At 30.5% G+C, this 22,225-nt stretch overlaps 2 protein-coding genes and 1 pseudogene across 4 annotated transcripts; 2 read left to right on the top strand and 1 right to left on the bottom strand.

The window, feature by feature from the left end:
• Positions 1–709: 709 nt before the first annotated feature.
• Positions 710–5,858, top strand: CICDH (cytosolic NADP+-dependent isocitrate dehydrogenase). Of its 2 annotated transcripts, none has more exons than XM_022903640.2 (16): positions 710–803; positions 1,571–1,614; positions 1,713–1,822; positions 2,296–2,333; positions 2,488–2,565; positions 2,648–2,701; positions 2,791–2,892; positions 3,004–3,095; positions 3,196–3,299; positions 3,397–3,465; positions 3,553–3,668; positions 3,826–3,860; positions 4,322–4,464; positions 4,586–4,708; positions 4,912–5,010; positions 5,544–5,858. In XM_022903640.2, exons 1-15 carry the CDS (start codon positions 755–757, stop codon positions 4,997–4,999), a joined length of 1,245 nt encoding a protein of 414 aa, XP_022759375.1. In that variant the 5' UTR covers positions 710–754; the 3' UTR covers positions 5,000–5,010; positions 5,544–5,858. The 2 variants fall into 2 exon arrangements, with proteins under 2 accessions (XP_022759375.1, XP_022759376.1); XM_022903641.2 differs by having other exon boundaries at positions 3,010–3,095.
• A 1,365-nt stretch (positions 5,859–7,223) lies between these two features.
• On the bottom strand, positions 7,224–12,678 carry LOC111305812 (UTP--glucose-1-phosphate uridylyltransferase). Of its 2 annotated transcripts, XM_022903642.2 has the most exons (21): positions 12,433–12,678; positions 12,306–12,353; positions 12,113–12,204; positions 11,936–12,026; positions 11,786–11,846; positions 11,599–11,676; positions 11,450–11,500; positions 11,263–11,336; positions 10,639–10,711; positions 10,468–10,525; positions 10,300–10,346; positions 10,154–10,219; positions 9,529–9,561; positions 8,625–8,677; positions 8,483–8,558; positions 8,355–8,411; positions 8,176–8,259; positions 7,989–8,087; positions 7,801–7,905; positions 7,614–7,685; positions 7,224–7,505 (listed from the first exon to the last, which is right to left on the bottom strand). In XM_022903642.2, the coding sequence occupies exons 1-21, from the start codon at positions 12,483–12,485 to the stop codon at positions 7,479–7,481; spliced, it is 1,398 nt and encodes a 465-aa protein (XP_022759377.1). In that variant the 5' UTR covers positions 12,486–12,678; the 3' UTR covers positions 7,224–7,478. The 2 variants fall into 2 exon arrangements, with proteins under 2 accessions (XP_022759377.1, XP_022759379.1); XM_022903644.2 differs by lacking the exon at positions 9,529–9,561.
• A 5,617-nt stretch (positions 12,679–18,295) lies between these two features.
• LOC111306606 (homeobox-leucine zipper protein ROC8-like) lies at positions 18,296–21,542 on the top strand (annotated as a pseudogene).
• Positions 21,543–22,225: the final 683 nt, after the last annotated feature.

Below are 22,225 nucleotides of genomic sequence, written 5' to 3' on the forward strand. Positions count from 1 at the left end.
AATTTATATATAATTATTATTAAAAATTTAAATCATATTATTTTTATATTATATTTTTATTATATCATCATATTATATTAATTTTTTCCTTTCCTTTCTCTTGTAACCCTGATCATTTTCATTTTTATTTTCTCTTTCTTCACCTTTCCTCTTTCGTCACGCCTCTTTAAATTTCTTCTTCAACCCTAAAATTTTGTCTTGAAAAGTCACAATCTTTAATAATTAAATTAATTCAGTCTGGCTATGAGGTGTTGGGTACGTTGAGTTCAACGGATTGAGCAGAAAGTATTTTTATTTGTCCCTATTCTGATTTCACATCAAATTATTAATTTTATATTTAATTTTGATTTTATATATATATATATATATATATATATATATATATATATATATACAGATTATGAGAGGGATAAAAACGGCGTAGTCTAAAATTAGTCTTCAATTCAACAATTTTTTTTAAAAAAATTCTTATCAAATCAAAACAAATTAAAACCGATGAAATACGAATCGTTTTATCCAATGTAATAATGCGGCTGTGCTGATAATTGATATTAGAAAAAAAAAATAATGAAATAGAGGAATGGTTGGTGGTGGTCACGGACGATATAAAATAAACAAAAAAGGTAGGTTGGGGTTGGTGTGGTCAAAAAGTCAACAACATACGTATCCTCTTCTTCTACTTATAGGCAGCCCATTTTTGATTATATTCATCTAAACCTATCTAAGAATCGAAGAAATCAAATCGGTCAAAGCAATGGGTTTTGAGAAGATCAAGGTCGCCAATCCCATCGTTGAGATGGACGGTCGGTATCCGCCTTTTATTCTTTCTTTTGGGTTTTTCTTTTTCCCATATCCTCGTTTTCTTTCAGATCTGATTTGCTTTTGCTCTGAGATCTGGGTTCTTCTTTGTTCTTTGCTCTTTTAGTTTCGAAAAAGAAAAAGAAAAAACTGACGGTAGAATGATGAAGAAGTCGATGCAAATCTGGATACTAATACTCACTATCCCCATGCTATCTTACTGCCACTGCATGGCTTATCATGAAAAGTTAACTCTATCGAAAAGAATAGTTTCTTCACATCGGATCAAGCATGTTGGGTGCTACAAAACCTTTTAGAAAAGTACACACACATATCTATCAATAAATATATGTATATGTATACAGTAGGGATTCACTTACACTATGTAAGTGTTACATATTGTTTTGACCCTTGGATCAAAATGAATAAGTGTAAGTGTTATGGATTTAATTTTGATCCAAGGGTCAAAAAAATGGGTAATACTTGCACTAGTATGAATGGATTCCTACTCATATATGTATGTATGTGTATATAAATATATATATATATATATATGTGTGTGTGTGTGTGTGTGTGGCAAGGGATAATGGTTCAGTTTTGTGAAGAGGGGATATAAATTGTGGTTTTACGAGAATGTTATTCATTAAACCTTGCAATTTCTTTGTATTGGTTCTGTTGAGTTGGTATAATCACTGTAGGATATTCTTTTGTATCTGGATAGTCTCGTTGTTCTCTTCCTGATCATTTGTGCTTGTTCATTTCTATGGCACAGGAGATGAAATGACCAGAGTTATTTGGAAATCAATCAAGGATAAGGTGATGCATTGATTTATATGATTCCATATTTCAAATTCTTGTCAAAAATATTTTAAGATGGTTTCTTGTGAGTGTAACGTCCTTTGATTTTTCTGCAGCTCATTTTTCCCTTTGTAGAGTTGGACATAAAGTACTTTGACCTTGGTCTCCCATACCGTGATGCTACCAATGACAAAGTTACAATTGAAAGTGCAGAAGCTACTCTTAAGTATGTTTAAGTTCTTTCTTTCTAAAATTCCTAGATAATGAAAATATCTCAACAATGCTTTTGTTCCTAATTATTCCATCTGCCCCTATCATCCTAGTAGCTTTGGCATACCGGTCTGGCCATGGTGTTTTCTGTTTATTTTCTTCATCTACCGTGATAGAAATTTGTATGTTATTGTTATTCTTGCTGTTTGCAATTTTTTCTGTTCTATTATGAACCATATTTTTGGTTGATTAGAGTATCACAGAATAATAAAACAGTTAGGAAGCTGCATCCTGCTCTTGCGTTTGATACTAATGGCTGTATCGTTTACTCAGATATGGTTCTTATAACTGTGTTTTTTCTTTTCCTGGTCAACATCCTAATATCAGCCATTAAATTACTTAGTAACTTAATAGGGTCCGTGTATGTGCATTTTGTTATCAGAGTTTTCTTCTCCTGCTGATCTCTAGTGTTTCTGGTTCTCATTTTAGGTACAATGTAGCCATCAAGTGTGCTACTATCACTCCAGGTATACGTGGCTGAACTACGGCTGAATTTCTTACTGGAAAGAAGTCTACATTTACTAGTTGAATTAGTGAAATTTGGATTCTTACTGGAATGGTGATATTCTTCAAAGCTTGAAACTGAGCAAATTCTTACAATTGGGTGTTGGTGATTGCCAGATGAAGCTCGTGTTAAGGAGTTTAACTTGAAGCAGATGTGGAAGAGTCCTAATGGGACAATTAGGAACATCTTGAATGGTTAACATTGATGCATTCATATCTTTCTAGAATATTTCTCCTATTATTTGTGATGGGTCTTAATTAGCTATTTTGGCTTCAGGAACTGTCTTTAGAGAACCAATTATTTGCAAAAATGTCCCCCGACTGGTCCCAGGTTTTTAGTTTTTCTTGATGTTGCAGTTGTGTGTATATATATATATATTTACATTTATATGAAGCTACACTAACTTCTTGTCTCATCAGGTTGGACAAAGCCTATATGCATTGGAAGGCATGCCTTTGGTGATCAATATCGAGCAACTGACAGTGTCATTAAAGGGGCTGGGAAACTTAAACTTGTTTTTGGTAAAATCGCTTGATGATTCCTTGGCTTCCATTTCTTATGGTAATTGGCATTTGCTAATTTTCTGCACTTGATTCATGGCTAACTGGCTCGTTGGTTGCCACTCTTTGCAGTTCCAGAGGGACAAGGTGAGAAGACAGAGTTAGAAGTTTTCAACTTCACTGGTGATGGAGGAGTTTCGTTGGCCATGTATAACACAGATGAGGTCTGAATCTATAAATCTTTTTACGGTATTATTGAAGCCTAATTTGCTGGTTCTAGTTTAATCTGATTTCTTTTGCTTTTCGTTTGACTTGGGGATGAAGTCCATTCGTGCTTTTGCTGAGGCCTCTATGAACACTGCCTATCAGAAAAAGTGGCCTCTTTACCTTAGTACAAAAAATACTATTCTTAAGAAGTATGATGGAAGGTATATGCAGCTTGCTTACTGAGTTGTATTTTTAATACTGTGTGCATTTTCTTTTTCGGTTTTGACTTCTATAAACATGTTTGTTTATTTAATGAAGATTTAAGGACATCTTTCAAGAGGTTTACGAGGCTAACTGGAAATCAAAATATGAGGCTGCTGGGATATGGTGAGTGTGAATCTTTTTTGTTTCAATGAAATTAATTAATATTCTATATATCCATGTCAAATATTGATTCAAATGATCTAATTGAAGGTATGAGCATCGTCTCATTGATGATATGGTGGCGTATGCTCTAAAGAGTGAAGGAGGTTATGTGTGGGCATGCAAGAACTATGATGGTGATGTCCAGAGTGATTTCTTAGCCCAAGGTTTGTGCTACAAACTAGTAGTAGGCAAAGATTGTTCCCCTTACGGCCATAATTTGTTGAAATTTAAGGCCATAATGGCTCTGAATTTTATGTGGGTTGTTCTTGTTGCTTGGAAGCTATATTGGTCTGGTAACTAAGCCTAAATTGCTTTTTGTAGGGTTTGGATCTCTTGGACTGATGACATCTGTACTGGTATATCTCATATCCACAGTTTCTTTAACTTTTATCTTCTTATCTGCCAGTGGCAATAATAACTTTATATATTAGAAACTACGGGGGTGTTTGATGCATAGAATAATGAAGAGGATAAGATGTAATAGGACAAGGAAGTGGATTGGATTAGATAATATAATATCATCATATCTTATGTTTGGTGCGTGCAAACATTAATAGCAGGCATAAATAAATTTATAAGAGTAGGATATGGCAATTTTTTTATTATGTCTATCATCCTATACCGTAGGTTTAAAATATTCCTCCCTTTTTCGATGGTATTCAATCATCCTATTCTAGGAGGATGACTAATGGGATTAGTCATTGTATCTTCCTCTTAAGATGAATACCAAACATGGGATGACATAATTCTGATATCCTGTCCATCATCCTAAGCACCAAATGTACCTTACTCAAGAATGAATTGGTTTGTTATTCAGGTGTGCCCTGATGGGAAGACAATAGAAGCAGAAGCTGCTCATGGTACAGTTACGCGACATTACAGAGTTCACCAAAAAGGTGGTGAAACCAGCACAAACAGCATAGCATCTATCTTTGCTTGGACTCGTGGGCTTGCACACAGGTAATACTAGCATATGGTAATCTTTTTCTTTTTATTTTTTATTTTTATGTTGGTACCGAATGCAATTATTTGAACGTTTTCTGTAACTACTGGCTAAGAATTATAATTATGTTCTTTACAGGGCAAAATTGGATGACAATCCTGGACTCTTGGATTTCACTGAGAAACTGGAGGCAGCTTGTATTGGAGCTGTGGAATCTGGGAAGATGACCAAAGATCTTGCACTTATCATTCATGGCTCTAAGTAAGTATTTATCAGGCATGTTTTATGCAGTTAAAAATGAAAAGAGCTTACAATATTTAGTCTATTAACTTGCAAAAGAGTATACATACATATGATATGTTTGTTTGTGTCAATGGGTACTCATATTTTTTGTATGTTCACTTGCATGCATGTATATATGTGTTGTACAGAACATGTTTGTGACATTCATATGAATGCTGCAGGCTTGCTAGGCACCAGTACCTGAGCACTGAGGAGTTCATTGATGCTGTGGCAGACGAGCTCAAAGCAAGACTTTCTATTGCAGCTTAATTATGAACATGGTAACTACACCTAACGTGGCTTGCCACTGAATGACATTTATTTTGCAGTTTTAAAATTTATCTTTGTGTATTAATGCCTGAGGAAGCCCTCTGTGCTTGTTCTATTCCCTCCATCCTTAGGAGACCAATTTTGTTGGGAAGATAAACATATTAAATGAACTTATTTTCCTAAATGTTTAATCTAAAACGTTTTATTTGCTTTCAAATTTGGTTGCAATAAAAACTCCCTGGCAAGTGGTACATTTCCAATAGATGCTTTCAACTTGGGTAAACATGGGAACATAATATATTTGTAGCATGTTCTTGCTTGATGTTGTATTGCTGGAGAAAATTGTAGTTCTGGTTAAGCAAGGTGAACTATGGCTTTTGATAGAATGTGCTCAGGAAGTTAGATATATGTTTAAAAGGAGCTTCTTTTTTAAAAGGTGTATGAATGATTTCTTCAAGCCCTCGAATTTTGAGATGTGTTTATCATAATGCTTGCATGTGTTTCTATACTCATTGCCGTTAACGTTTGCGTTACTCTGTTGCAGGTCCAAAATGGCAAGGGTTGAGAGCTCTTGATGATGCTTCTGGGCTTTTGCAGGGAAAGAATAAAGGTGCAAATGATGGTGGGGGATGTAATTTGATGACTTTAATCGCCATTTCAGAACTCTCTCTCCATCTCCCTGATTTATCTCATTATTTTTAAGGTTTTGATTATGCACTCTTTAATGGATGAGGATTTTGATACAATTTCGGTTTGTCATGGTTCACTGCTACTTCACTCTAGCTGTGACCATATGATGATTATTCCGATGAACAGCTATTTGGAAAAGAAATGAGATAATGATCTCACCTTTTTATAACCTTTACCCTTCTGGTAGCTAATAATGAAGATTCTCTTTTAATGCATGTAAGAGTAATTTAGGGTGCATTTCGTATACACGATTATGATAAAATAAAATAAAATAATATTATGAATATAATTAAATTAAATAATAATATTTTATCTTATATTTGATATGTACAAAAATTAAGATAAAATAATTTTATTTTTGGGTCAAATTATTTTTGTTTTTAAATTTATACAATTTAAGTTAATGTAAATCTTAAAGGAATAATAAAATATAAGCTTAATATCTTGTTTTAAAAATATTTTCGTTTCACTTTAAGAGGATTGATCATTTTATGTGGAAAAGAAAATTATGAATATTTTCTTTTCACTTTAGGAGGATTGATCATTTTATGTGGAAAAGAAAATTATGGTTTTTTCTATATATACTATGAAATGTTTATGGTCTTCTTCTATTAATCATTTTATGCATCAAACATTGCTTTAGCTAATAACATGGTCCATATGTAAACAACATAAGAAGCAAAAGTCCGCAGGCACCAGGGAGAAATAAACTTGAGGAGTGAGACAGGTGATCGATCCATAACAGTCACTTGAGGCGGTATGGGTACGCAAAATTTGTGCATATTGGTATAGAGACAGGTCGCCAGCTTGGTCACTGGTTCAACTTCGGACGCGAAGTATATGAATGTCTTGCGGTGGAAAACTAAAAATTAATATTTTGGTTTCAAATTGAATCTTATCTTTTTGAGTTGAATTTAACTCACTTTAATTATAGATTTTGTTATATCGTGTTGAATTAAATTTTTGAAAAATAAAATTTGAGAATTTTAAGTTCACAATTTTTCAAAACTTTTTTTTTTTTAAATCCAATCAATATGATATCTATACCTAATGGATCAATGATAACTTATTTTATAATGCGTGTTTAATTATTGAAGATTCTTTATTATCAAATTTTAATAATATAATTTTAATTAATTTAAAATTTGTCATGCATGTCCTACATGAATACAACATAAGATCCAACCGTTCGATTAGCAAAATATAAATTATATAAAGAATATGAAAAAAAATGTAAAAGTTATTTAATTTTGCATTTAAACATCCCTCAAATAATAAATTTAAAAATTAATTATTTCATACAAATTTTGATAGTTTTGATTGAAAACATTTTGATTTAAGAAAATTTGGATTATTTTTAATTATTGCATTTTCAAATTTGGATTGATTTGAATCATGTTAATACAAATTTGATTTTGTATTGGTTGATTCCGGTTCCTTTTTCTTCTTTTTTTTTTTCATTTGCCATTCGGAAACCTAATATCTTCAAAATTAAAAGAACTGTCTGACTCGAAATGATAGGTTACTGAAAAAGTTTTGTAAAAACGGCGAAATTGCTAATGCAAAAAGTACATAAAACAGAACAAAACCACAGAACATCGTAACAGTACTAGAATACTGCTTTTAATCACATGCAGAGCTCAAAAAGTACTACTAGTAATCTCTCTCCGCAACTCAAAAAGGAAAAAAAAAAAAAAGCACATACTTGTAAAAGTACATTATTTGATTTCCTATCAACAAGCGTAACCATTGCAAGAGAACAACTAGAAACAACTTTGGCAGGCAACTCTCAGATGTCTTCGGGGCCATTAATTTCCTATGCACAAAAATTACACCACACCCATTTAGCAAAACAAAAACCAAACCAATCCAGTGTTATGGTGCTTAAAAACAGACGTTAGTTCAACTTTAACCCAGTGTTTACCTTGTTTTCAATTACAGCTCCATCAGGAATCTCCAACTTCACCCCAGGTTTTGCTGCAATACTCACTTTCCCCTGATAACATATATCCAGAAAAATAAAAACAGTTTAAAAATTCTATACTTCCACCTTATTTAAACCTTCATGCCCTATCCATAATAAAAATGCCAGCTGGGGGGTCGAAAAATACCTTGAGAACAATGCCACCACCAAACCATACATCACCGGTCACCTTAAGGCTATCAAGATCAATGATGCTTGGGATTGACTTGAATCGGCTTAAGAAGTTGCCAACCTGTTAAGTAAATTAAAAATATCAAGGTCATTATGGGAATAGCATCCATATAAAAGTGCAAGATCAACACCACAAGTACTAACTTTCTTGAATTCAGGCCCCAATTCAATGGATGGGTTTGCAGGATTTGTTCTAGCTTGATTCCGGATAACAAAGCCATCAACTAAGGTGTAAAGGTCAGACTGCAAAAAAAAAAAAAAAATGAGGATGTGTTGAGAGAGCTTCGTATTACCATTCAGGATTGCAATGTCAGGGGAAGAAGAAAATAACCTGAACAAGAAGCAAATCTGAAGTTGCCTTCACTGGAAGGAACCGTGATCGAGGTACATTGATACCAATAGCATGATCAAAGAACTTGTTCACACATGGAAATAACACAGTTAGACCAATTTTCTTTTTTTTTTTTTAACATTTTAATACATCATAAACATAAGCGGTACAATTTATACCCTAATCGCTGCACCAGCAGCAGTTTCCAGTTGAAGAACTTTGATTCCATCAACCTCCTGCATCCAATTTTATTATTTGAAAATCAGAATTTTACCAGAGGGAACATGGTAAAGAAAACTATACATACCTTTGGGTTTGGGATGATCTCCATCTTAAGTGCATCAGCTTCCACGAGCCTCTTAATTGCATTCAGGTTCACCCACCTGTAACATAACTCATTAGTGCCAAACCTATAAGCAGTTACAACATTGTAAGGCCATATGACTTACAAATTGTTTGTATTGAAAATTTTAAATTTCTCTATTGACTTGAATTCGTTGACCTGTTACAAAGAGAGAGTCATGTCAGCCATAAACCAGTAGAAGGTTATCTTTGTCAGTGTTTCAATGTATGACAGTGATGCAGAACAAATTGTTCTGAAATTAAAACACTTGGCATCAGGACAAGAAAAGGGTTGGCATCAAATTGAGAAAAATCTAGTAATATGGTCGGCAGGAACTTGTCATTTAAGGGTTTAACTGGATGAGAAAAGATGAGAAGGCTTTGATGGCTGGTAAACAAAGGCAAGGCTATTAAGGACTGGAAACAGACAGGAAGATAAAACTTGCTTGTTTTTCAGGGCATTGAACACTACCTCACAGCTCAAACCACTATTCATAGTTACACGAAAGTATCCAAATAACTCCTAGACATTGATTTCTTCATTTAATCATAGTCCTATACATACTCCTTTACAAATCCTAATACAATCATACTCCTTTACAAATCCTAACTGTCAACAAATATTTCTATCTCTGCAACTGATTTAACCCTAAACTTGAGCAAAAACTCCCAACTTTCTATCTGTTCAATGGTACTCATTCTAGTAGTTGGCAAATCAGTAAAACTAATTTTACCAACCACTCCATGGTACTTCAACTTTCTTAACAAGATCTACTAACAATTGATAATGTAGTAATAACATCCCCAATATAATTAGACGTAGCCTATCATAGGTGGCAAACCCAAGCACCACCTAGCAGTCCACTTGCCTTCTGAACTCTGGTCAAATTCTAATATTAAAATCACATGATCTCTATTAAATTAACAAAGGAGAGTTAAAAGCAAATTGAGGGTGGAAGAATAAATAGCAAAACAACAAATAGACAAACAAAGATGGAATGGATAACTTACATGTTCATCAGTGACTTGTGCAATTTCAAGGAGCTGAATCACACAAATAAATAAAAGGGTGTTAGTCAATCTCTAATTTCATTCTGTTCTCTTCCTTTCAAATGTGGCAGTGGAAGATTTTGCTGTATACTAGTAGGAAATATTTGTTTTCTTTCTCAGTTGGTGATTCACCATTTAGCATTAAAAAGATTACCATCATGATCCCAAACAAAAATCTATCGGAGACAATCAGCTAAGAGGAAAAGCTTAAGCTGGAAATTTTCTGATTTTACTGCAAAAAGTTCTTTGCTGCAGAAATCACTCTAGGTTTTTCAATATTCAATAATGATAAGGAGATTAAAGTAGAACTCATACAGTTTTTATTATTGCAGATAAGAATTATTTTGTTTAATACAATCAGAAAATCTATTAACAAAGTTTAAAAAATATGGTATGAGACTCTTTATACTTTTGGTTTAGCAAGTCATCATCATAAAAACATGCGAAACAGTAATTACAATAAAAAACCCTATCTATGGCGCTTATAAGCAAGAAAAGAAGCTTATCTTTACAACCTCACTTAGTTTAGAAAAGGAGGGAGGATTGAAAGATAGATTCTAAAGACAAATAAGAGTTCATTTCATACCTGAACTTTTCCTTCATAAGAAATAAGAGTACCACCCTTCACATCAGCTAAGGTTTTGGGTGTAACCTACATAAATAAAAGTAATAGAGCAATAATCACAGAGCCAGAAAAACCAAATAACACAGCTTACAGTTCTCTTCATGTACCTCCATACAATATTCATTCTTGTTTTGAATCAAATGGTTTAAGATTTCTAAAGCAACCTGTCAAGGACTAAAACTGCCAGAAAAAAAGCTTGATTCATCTGAGTGTGTGTGTGTGTGTGTGACTAACAACTAGAAAGCTGAGTTCATTGGAAACTAGAATGAGGATACTCAAGTCAACAATAGCACCCAAGTTGTCTGAGTTGGCAATAAACACATACTCCTTGCCCTGTAATGACAAATGGAACACAAATAAATTGCTGAAAAAAATTTCTAAATTTATACAACATCTAATATGTTTGAAAAAGAAAAACAAAAATCACACTGCATCACAGACACAACCTGTGATAAGAAAGCATCAAGTTTGCCACTGTTCAATAGAGATGGGAACACATCACCATGACCAGGAGGATACCTTCATCCAGAAAAAAAATTAAAAAAAAAAAAGCTCTTGTAAAGCGATTAGCGCCAAATAAGCAATTCAGAAAAATAATAAAAAACTCCATCAATAATTCTCAAACCTAACACTGCAGGAAATGAAGAAAACTAAAAAAGATGGAATAAAAAAAATCTTGTCATTATGAACTATACAAGTGAGTGCAAAGATAGAATATTAAAGAAACTATAGATACAAATTTGAGATGAATCAGTCCTATAACTTCATCGACCATTACAACCATGAAGAATCCAGTGAAAACCTTTAAGTAGAAGGGAAAAATTTATCTAAGAGGCAAATTTTCAATTAAAGCTAAGAAGCTCAAAATAATAAAAACTAGCTGTGGTGATTCACAGATAATATTTAAGGCATATGAAATTAGAGCAGCAGATGAAAGTACACAAGTTTCAGGTCATTAAAATTACAATTTATCTTTAGCTACAAGTTTACCATTTGTCCTCACCATCCATCCTAGCCATGGTTAATGGAGTGACTAAAGTGAAAAAAACCTAAATAAAGCAAAGGTTTACCATCCATCCTTGCCAGGCTGGCCCTTCAATGGTAATGGAGAAAAATCTTCAACAACCAGACGAGGATATTGGCTCTACGCAAATCCAATAATGAAATCCGAGAAAAGAGAATACAAGTAAAAGACCTCACTCTCATGTTGTCAAATCTAAATTGAATCTGAAGAAGCAGAAATCCAACATCACCAACCTGATTAAAAGTATGAATCTGAATGTTTGAATTGGAATATTTCTCAACAATCTGCATCGAACAAGTGTTATACAAACATTAGATCCAATATCTCTAATGAACCCAAAAATAAAGAGCTGTAAGAAAATAACTTATATAAATTTAGGAACCTTCAATGTATCATCATGGGTGTTGAATGAGTTCATCAGAACCAACGGAACATTGCATCCGTATTTTGAATTAAGATGCTGATCAAAACAAAGAAAAAAAATTGTCAACTGAATCTGATTATATATAAATAAAAAGGAAAATCAAAAGAAAATAAACAACTTATGAGGATGAGGGACGATAGATGACCTCGATCTGTATAACAATGAGGTCAAGAAATGTCAAGCCATTGCGAACTTCGATGACAGATCTGTGTTTGTTTTTCAAATCAAACGAACAATTAGAGTGAGGAATGCAAAAATAGAGTAAAAGTGAATGATTAAGATGAGAAGGACATACTTGGGACCAGTGCATCCCATGGTTGTCCCCAGACCTCCATTAAGCTTTAAGACGACAAGTTTGTCCAAAAGCTTCTTAGTTTCAGCTGGATCTGCATCAAAGCCAATCAGATTATGATTTCTTTCTTTTGAAGGTATAAAAATAGAGTAATATAAATGAAGACTGAAATGAAATTACCATCAGGAGATGGAGACAAGGTGTCATACGGAACAACCACCTCATCAGTTGGTGTTTGGATCTTACTCCATTCTATGTGTTGCGCTTCTCCACTTTCCGTTTGAATCACAATTTCAACATCAGAATTTGAAGCTAACAGAAAATAAATTATATTTAAAAAAAAAAAGAAAAAGAGAATCGATTTGAAGTATACCTGAGATAGCGGGAGAAAAGGTTGATGAATCCGTTTTTCTCATTTTCACTGAGAAATCATCAAAGATCGGTGTTACTATTATAGAGTAGCTAATTCAAGAAAAGAAAAGAAAAGATGGGAAAGGTACCTGATCTGAGAAAGAGAAGCAACGGCAGGTTTGAGGTGATCGAGCTTTTCCATTGGACTGGCGATGACGGAAACAACAAGAAAAAGAACAAGGCTACTATAGACAGTGTTACCTTACTACAAAAAAAACCAAAAAGATAAAGGAAAGGAGAAAGGAATGAGAAATGAGAAACGCCTAAATCAACCGTTCATATACACAACGCAAGCGTAGAGAGAGAGAGGGAGAGAGAGAGAGATGGAGAAACTTACAAATCTGTTGTCACAAGATCCAATATAAGCTCGTGAAATACGCATCTACGCATACCAAGTTTTCTCTTTTTTTTTTTTTTTTTTTTGTTTCTTTTCTTAATATAAAAAAAATTAAGAAAGAAAGGGGTATCACTCCTAGAAGCATGTCAGACGGACACCTAATCCAATCGCAGCGATGGGTGACGGCTGTGACCTTTACTTTACGCTATTCCATCTCATTTTCTTTTTCTTTATTGATACCACAGCAATTTAATTTAACCAATCAAATAAAATAAATTTAATATAAAAAATTTTATGAAACACTTATTTTAACAACTAAGGATAACAGTCTTCTTTTTCATTGTTGAAAATTCTGGAGTAATAAGTATATATATTCCTTTATAAACTTTAAGCTATGATTGATCATTAAATAACCTAATTTGGAAGGTAAATCTTCTGGAAGCATATATTTTGGTTTTAAATGTGTGCATCTGCATTAAGCAGTAAGCAACACTTTTTGTTCTCTTCCCATTTTTAATTATGTTTATTGTCATTATATTATATAACGAATATAAAATAAAATAAAATAAACAAAAGAAGATGCAAAAAGGAAAATAATGAAAATCAGAAAAATTTGTTGTTTTGCTTTTTTTTTTTTTTTAAATATTGGTTTTTCAGCAATTATTATCAATGTTATTATTATATTAAATTGAGTACATTAAAATTAGTAATAAAAGTCTGGATCCAGGTGGAATTCTGGAGGAATACGAAGCCAACAGAAAATTAGAGATGGGAAGTAGAAACGGGTGGCGCCAGTTTTACGCGAAGGAGACGCCTGTCTCGCAGCATCCTGCTTTATCTTGGTCTATACTCTAGAATATTCCCTTTTCAACTTAAGATTTCATGGTGCCAAAACACCATGAAAAGTGTCATAGCATGACGCTAAATCAAGTTTTTCTATGTCTATAACTACTATTAAATATCAACAATTAGTAGGTTTAGATTTATTTACATTAGACTGATTTTGATAAAATTAAAAATAATAATAAAAGTAAAATTAATTATTATAATAATAAAATTAAAATTAATAATATATATATTTGAATATAAAAATAGTGATGATAACAATAAGATAAATTTAACCCAAAAAAATTACTGTTAAGAGATAATAGATAAAGTTTATAAGTAATAAAAAATTTAAATTATTTAATATTTATAAAATTAATAATTTAATAAATTATTATTAAATTATTTTTATATCAAATAATTATTTTGTTAATAAATAATTGAAATTTTTTATTAATTTATTATATAATAATAAATTTTATTTATTAATAAAGTTATATAATAATTAATTTTGATTTTATAATAAGTTAACAAAATTATTTAATAATTTTTTTTTTAAGAAAAGTTAAATCGTTAACTTGATGAAAAAAAAGCGTTGGCGGACTAGATCCCAAATCTCCAATGAATGATTATGGAAACGCATTGAAACATTACTCGAATTGTAAAGTTAGGAGCGATACGATTTAACATATTTATAGAGTAAATATTATATTAAAAATTTTTAAAATTTAAATATTACATTCATTATTTATTATATTTTAAAATCGTTTGTGACATTAATTTAAATAATTATAATAAAGTTTAAGAATGAATATACCTTATAAGAGAATTACAAAAGTGTTAGAATTATGAGATTCTTATATATCAAAGCATCATTTCTAAATCTAATTATTGGTCAATGCTTCATTCAGACTGGACATCAATATTGTTGTGAAATACTAGCACATATTAAGTATTTTTATTTCATGAATGCAAGCAACCATCTTATAAGTTGAAGTGTAAGAGAAATATTTGAGATTAACATGTGAGTGTTTGTTATGTAAATAAATTCATTGAATATATCCCGTTTTGAGAATTTTATTTAATATTTTATTCAATTGTGTTTACGAAAATATTATCATATGTTAATTGTGTGACTAATCTCACAATAAACATTAGACCATACTTATATTCATTTAAAAATATATGATGAAAGGATTGAATTTCACTGATCGATCATTGAAAGGTTAATTCAAAATTATCTTTGACTTTCTAATATTTAAGTAACCATAATGTTTTAAGAATATAAATTAATTAATTTTTATTAAAATTAGATTATAATTTAGATTTATTGCTAATATATTGAAAACCTAATAAATGACATACATTAAATCATATTAGCAAATAAAAATAGACTCTATTAATATATTAATGTTTATTGTTTTTTAAATTAATATTTTTAATTTTCATTTTTTTCAATTATCATATTTCCTCTCATCTTATTGTTATCGTTATCGTTATTTTGTGCAAACATACCCCATTGCAATTTCTCTAGAGCAACTCTCCATCTTGTCAATCTCATTATCAATACTATTTTTAATTTCTTTGTTCCTAATGCCTTAATTGAATCTGTATTTTTTTTTTAATCGCTAAATGACTGCCAATTAAGATAGATAGAATTCATCTAAATTGTCCGTAAAAAGACAATAGACTTGCTAAAGGGTGTCACTTCTAAATTTGTGACCCAAAAACCAGAGCAAATATCAAACGTTTGTTTTTCTCATAATTCAATTAACGTAATAATTGTACAATTTTTTAACGTGTGATTTAATTTAGTTGGATTATAAAGTTATTTTTAATAGGTAATAAATAAATTATATGAAGTTAAGTTTAAATCTTAGCACTTGTAATTCTTTTTTATTATCTTTAAATTATGATTTTTTAAAAAAAATTAATTACATATTTAATACTTGAACTTGAAAATAATATACAAATTGATACATAAAAAAAAAAAAAAAGAGTACAATATGCATTATAAACCTTCAAATTATTTATCATGTTAACCTAAACTCTAACTCATTAATTATATCAACTATTATATGTGATGTTTGATAAATATTATTAACTTATACGTTCAGTACATATAATAGGAGAGTTAAATTAACATTATTAAAATTTGGATGAAAATAATATATTATTTAAAAGTTTAGGACATAAATTGTACATTTTTTTAAGTATCAATTTATATATTTGTTGGAAATTCCAATATGCAAATGTAATTAACTCTTAGGGAGTGATTGGTTTGTGAATTTTACATTATGTTTGGATAAACATTAGCAAAATAAAGGAATGAAAAGTAAAGTAAAGGAATGAATGGTTTTTTAAAGAAAAAAAAAAAAGGATATATGCACCCTTTATTTGTATAGCTAAAATTAATAAAGAAAAAGAAAATAAAAAAATCCTAACAAGAATTGTTTGATTAAATAATGGAAAGGAAAGGAAATAATTTATAATATTATTTTTTTCGATTATAATATTTGATTATATTTGATTTTACTATAACATTTACATGTTTATATTAACATATTCCATATTTTTAATTTTCTTTTATTTCTTCATAAAAATAGTCATCAATGAAATTTATGAAATTCATAAAAATAAGAAAAAAAATTGAAATAATAAATTTATTGGTAGATGATATTTTATATTCTCAATCTAATTATTGAAGTTTAAAATCATACACTTTTAATTTAGAGAAATTAATAAGGATATAACAATCATTTTATATTTTAAAAATTTTATTCTTTTCCTTTCCTTTTCTTTCAAATTGGGGTAATTAAAAAATGAAAAAAATTGCAAGAAACCAAGGAAAGTTAAGCATATCTTTCTTTTTTTTTTTTTTTTTTTTATTTATGTCATATACAAACAAGGAAAATGATTCATCATTTCCTTTTATTTTCTTTCCATTCATTTCCTTCTTTCCCATTACTTCAATCCAAACATGCCGTTAGGATTCTCCTCAGGAATCTTATTTTTGGTAATGTGATTTTTATGTTTGATTTCTATAATGTGATTCTTTTTTTTTTTTTTTTAAAGATTTCCAATAATATCAAGAAAAGGAAAATAGTTTTGAATTAGAAATCTGGATTTCCAAGAAGTTTTTTTAAAATTTTTGACAAAATGCAAAATTTATTTCATTTTTACTTTGAATAAATGATTTTTATGATTTATATTACCATTCAATAATAAATAAATTACATAATAAATCGAGACCCAAACTGATTTGTACGAATATTTCAAGTCTCATTCCTTGACAATAACTATGTTTAAATTTTAGTTTTTAGAAGATATAAAATTAATTCAATTTTATTTGCATTGAATTTTTATTTAATATAATTAAATTTGATTTCAGTTTTTATATTTTATTTGAATTTATTTAATAAAAATATAATAATTATAATTTTTAGCACATGTATATTTTTAAATAATATTTTAAATATTTTAAATTAAAATATATTTAACAAATTTGTGGGTTATAGTTAAATTTTTGTTTTCAATTGATTAAAGATTTATTTTTCAAAATTCTATAGTTTCAACAAATTAAGATTATGTTTTTAAGATAAAAAACATAGTTTATGTTGAAAATATATTATAAGAAATTTTTTTTTCAAAATTTTATAGTTTTAACAAATGCTACTTTTAAAGTTTAAAAATATAATCTTTGTTTAAAATATATTATGAAAAAATTTTTATTTTTTTAATTCAATAATTTTAACAAAAACTACATTTTTAAGATTAAAAATAAAGTTTTCATTAAAAATATATTATGAAAAAATTTTATTTTTCTTTGGTTTTATAGTTACAACAAAGACTACATTAAAAACTATTTTTTTAAGCTTAAAAACGTAGTCTTTATTAAAATATATTATGAAATTTTTTTCCTTCGACTGTATGGTTTCAACAAAAATTATATTTTTAAGATTAAAAAACATAATCTGTATTAAAAATATATTGTGAAAAAATTTTATTTTTCTTTTGGTTCTAAGGTTTTGATAAAGACTATATCTTTAATATTAAAATGTATTAAATAAATAATAACTGATATATTAAATTAATAATTAAATAAATAATTTACATGTTAAATCCGGATGTTTGCTTTAGTCGTGAGGACAATCAATGATAAGATAATAATTAAACTCCATGCAATTAAACAAAAAATATATAAATATTTTAAAAATATTTATTTACAAAAATATTATTTGATATGAAATAATTTTAATAAATTTTAATTTTTTATTAATGTCACAATAATAAAGAGTAAACTATATACATGCTAAATAAATAATTTAACATATTAAATGAATATGCCATTTATTATTCAGATGGCATAAAAAAATATATATAATAAAAAGATTTCATTAAAATATATATATATATATATATATAATAAAAAGATTTCATTAAAAAATCCTACATTATTGTAATTAAATACAAAAATCTTACTATCAACCAAATACGAAAATCATCCATCCCTCAAAATTTATAAATTTAAAGTAATTTTTTAAAATCACTTTTTCACAATACTAAACAAAAAAACAAATAAAATATTCCACCAAACCCAAAATACAAATCAAGATAATTGTTGTAAATGGTTTTCATTTGATATCTTTATTTGGAAAGGTGTAGAGCTATTAATTTATATATATAGCAAGAAATCAAAGTAAAGATTTTGTTTACATATACATAACTATACCATGTATATGGTGTATATATAGGTTTGGGTGTTACAAGAAATAATCGAAGAGTGAGAAATGGATTTAACAATGGGAAGTACCAGTGGGAATTCTGGTGACGAAAATGAAGGAGAAGGCTCTAATTCCGGTAATAGAAAGAAGAGCTACCATCGCCACACTGCTCACCAAATACATATTCTTGAAGCGTAAGCTCACCATATATATGATCCCACACATTATTCATGTTGCTCTCACATCTACTATTCTTAATTTGGTCACATAACTTAATTCATCTTAGAAGTTTCTTCTTTGTCGTTGAGTTGCGGACTTATGATTCATTTGTATTAAAAAGTTTAATACATGAATTTTAACATATAATTTTTTTCACAACCAATGATTATTCATCAACTGGTTTCATTGCTTGGAATGAAGATTTTTCAAGGAATGCCCTCATCCGGATGACAACCAGCGACGACAATTATGCAAGGATCTTGGTCTACAACCTAAGCAGATTAAGTTTTGGTTTCAAAACAAAAGAACTCAAACAAAGGTGATGGTTTTTTTTTTTTTTTTTTTGGGGGGGGGGGGGGGTGGTGTTAAAAAAATGTTTATTGTCATGTTTTTGTCAGTGGTTAAAATGGTTTGGTGTTTGAGTAGGCTCAACATGAACGGGCTACTAACTCTGTTCTAAGAGCTGAGAATGAGAGGATTCGATGTGAAAACCTGGCAATCAGAGAGGCTTTGAAGAATGTGATTTGCCCTTCTTGTGGTGGCCCCCCTATTGGAGAAGAGGAACGCCAACAGAGCCTGCAAACATTGAAGCTACAGAATGCCCAATTGAGACAAGAGGCAACATTTTCATCTACTTTTTTTTGTTCTTCTTTTATTTACGGGCAAGCCTAAAGGGCCCTTATTTGTGTTTGCAGCATGAGAAGGTGTCAGCCCTTCTGGCCAAATATACAGGGAAAGTAGATACACAATGCGAGTCATTAAATCCTATTAGTACACCACGTTTCACCACACAATCCTTTTCTCAAGAAAACACATCATTGCCCTATCCATTTGAATTAGGAGTCACAGTCAGTGATATGGAAAGAGTAGTGATGTCTGAAACTGCTGTCACTGCCATGGAAGAGTTGATTAGGCTCTTGCGGACGAGTGAGCCTTTGTGGGTCAAGTCCCCATTGGATGGAAGATATGTTATTCACCGTGATAGCTATGAAAAAGCTTTTGCTAGAATCACCCATTTCAGAAGTTCTAATGCTCGAATCGAGTCTTCTAAAGATTCAGCCTTGGTCACAATGGAGGCTACCCAACTAGTTGATATGTTCCTAGACGCGGTAACTAAGCAATGACAAAACCACCATTCTTCAAGTTTAAATGTGATCATTGAACATTGGTTTTTGGAATTTGCAGGATAAGTGGATGGATCTTTTTCCAACAATTGTTACCAAAGCCAAGACAATTCAAGTACTTGAAACAGGAATGCTCGGAAACAAGAATGGTTCCTTACAACTGGTAAATCTCCTGTACTATACATGTTTTTAATTGGTTAATTTCTAGCATTTGCCTCCAATAACTCACACAGTCTAAATTACCAAGTACAGATGTATGAACAAATGCACGTCCTTTCTCCTTTTGTTCCACCTCGAGAATTCTACTTCCTCCGCCATTGCCAACAAATTGAGTCGGGGTTGTGGGTGCTCGTTGATGTCTCCTATACATTCTTCAAAGAGATTTCCTACTCTTGGAAGCTCCCCTCTGGATGTATGATCCAAGAAATGCCTAATGGCTGTTCCAAGGTGACTTAATCTGCAAATCTCTGGAACACCTGAACCACTTATATATATATATGTGTATTTCTCATTCAATTTCTACCTTTGCAAATATCACAAATGTATAATAGTTTCCGTACTTTTCATGTTCCTTCCCGTCATTTATATGCTTTCTTAAAATAGACATGAGCATTTGAATCAATTGCAGGCTTTGTATCTCCTGCTCAAAGAGTCGAGTTCGAGTCTCTTTATCTCAAGTCATTCTTTTTTAAAATGAATTATCTTAACATGAGGCACGTATGGTAATTGGATTGAATGCATCACTTGTAGATCACCTGGGTAGAACATGTGGAAGTGGATGATAAAACACAAACTCATCGACTCTACAGAGAACTCATAGGTGGGGGTTCAGGATATGGGTCTGAACGTTGGGTTATTACCCTTCAAAGGATGTGTGAGAGATTATCAATCTCAAATGGACAAATTACTGAACACATCCATGACTTTGGAGGAGGTATTCTTTTCAAGTAATTAAATTAAGATGTTATTGTTTATGTTCTTAATTTTTACTCATGTTATCTATATATCTATGGTTCAGTGATTACTTTACCAGAGGGCGGGAAAAGCGTGATGAAGCTTTCCCATAGGATGGTGAAAACCTTTTGTTCCATGTTGAGCATGTCAGGGAAATTGGATTTCCCTCAAGCATCGGAGGAGACCAACAGTGGGGTTCGAGTTTCTGTCCGGCAGAGCACAGAACCAGGCCAAACCAAAGGAATGATTGTCAGTGCCGCAACCTCTCTTTGGCTTCCATTACCATACCAAACTGTCTTTAGCTTGCTCAAAGATGAGAACATGAGATTTAAGGTTGATATTTATAAACTTTATATATTATGATTATTAACATCATTTATAGTTAATCATTATATTCTTTCATTAATACTTGGAATTTTTATTTTCATTATTCGCCAGTGGGATGTTCTTTGCAACGGTAATCCTGTAAATGAGATCTCAAACATCTCAACTGGAAATATTCCGGGGAATTGTATATCCATAATTCGGGTAAGATTTTCCTTGATTAATTTCCTGCTTTTTATTTAGGCATGCACATATATAGAGTTCTAAAGGAGAATGGTGTTTTTGAAGCAGCCTTTTGTCCCCAGTGAGAACAACATGGTGCTGCTTCAAGAGTGTTGCAACAGTGAGCGTTTGGGAGCCATGGTAGTGTATGCTCCAATCTGTATACCAGCCATAAACATTGCTATAAACGGAGAGGATTCTTCAAACATACCCATACTTCCATCAGGTTTTATATGCTCAGGCGACAGAGGAGTCGCCGCAAACTCAAGCGGTTCACTTCTTACAGTAGCCTTCCAAATATTGGTCTCCGGCAGTTCATCGTCAAAGGAGCTAAACATGCAATCTGTTGCAACAGTGAATACTCTGGTCACTTCCACAGTTCAAAGAATAAAAACTCTTTTAAATTGCACTAATTTGGATTGACTTCTTTCCAATGTCGTTCAATTCCCTTATATTTGATGCAAATTCATTGGTGCTTAAACTAATTTTGGTAAATTTAATACTTACATGATGCATGTAAGGAATTCTCTTAATTATATTGATTGTGAGTGGATTGATCTTTATTGCAAATTTTTTTTTAAAAATTTTTAATTTACCTTTTTTTAATCTTTCTATACTAATACTCCTATCTAGCAAATGATATTTTCATATCATGTTTCATATCATATTTGACATATATAATAACACGAATTATTAAAACATAAACATGACACAAATTATAAAATATATTTAAATTTTAAATATAAATATTATATATTTATTATATGTATTATACGTGACATGACATGACTAACATATGCATAATTAATTTATTTAAATATGACACAAATAAATATGAATAATATTAATATATATAAATAAATACGATTATTACGAATATACATAAAAATACGACTAAAATAATAAACAACTTTGAACTCTCCATTGTAAATGTTATTTATTATCGATACAATATATTATTGTATATTAAGGTGTTTTGGAATTGCTTTGCTTGATCAATGATCATAGTATAGGATGTTACTTGTTATTAACAATTAAGTATATATTGTCATTTTAAGTTCTTTTTAATAAAAAATTATTTTTTAATTTTATTATAAAAAGTTAGAAAAACCAATATATATATAATATGTTAAGATTTATATATGTAATATAT

Source organism: Durio zibethinus, chromosome 21 (genome assembly GCF_047325235.1).
Source record: "Durio zibethinus cultivar Kanyao isolate XHJ-2024 chromosome 21, ASM4732523v1, whole genome shotgun sequence".
NCBI classification, from domain to species: domain Eukaryota; kingdom Viridiplantae; phylum Streptophyta; class Magnoliopsida; order Malvales; family Malvaceae; genus Durio; species Durio zibethinus.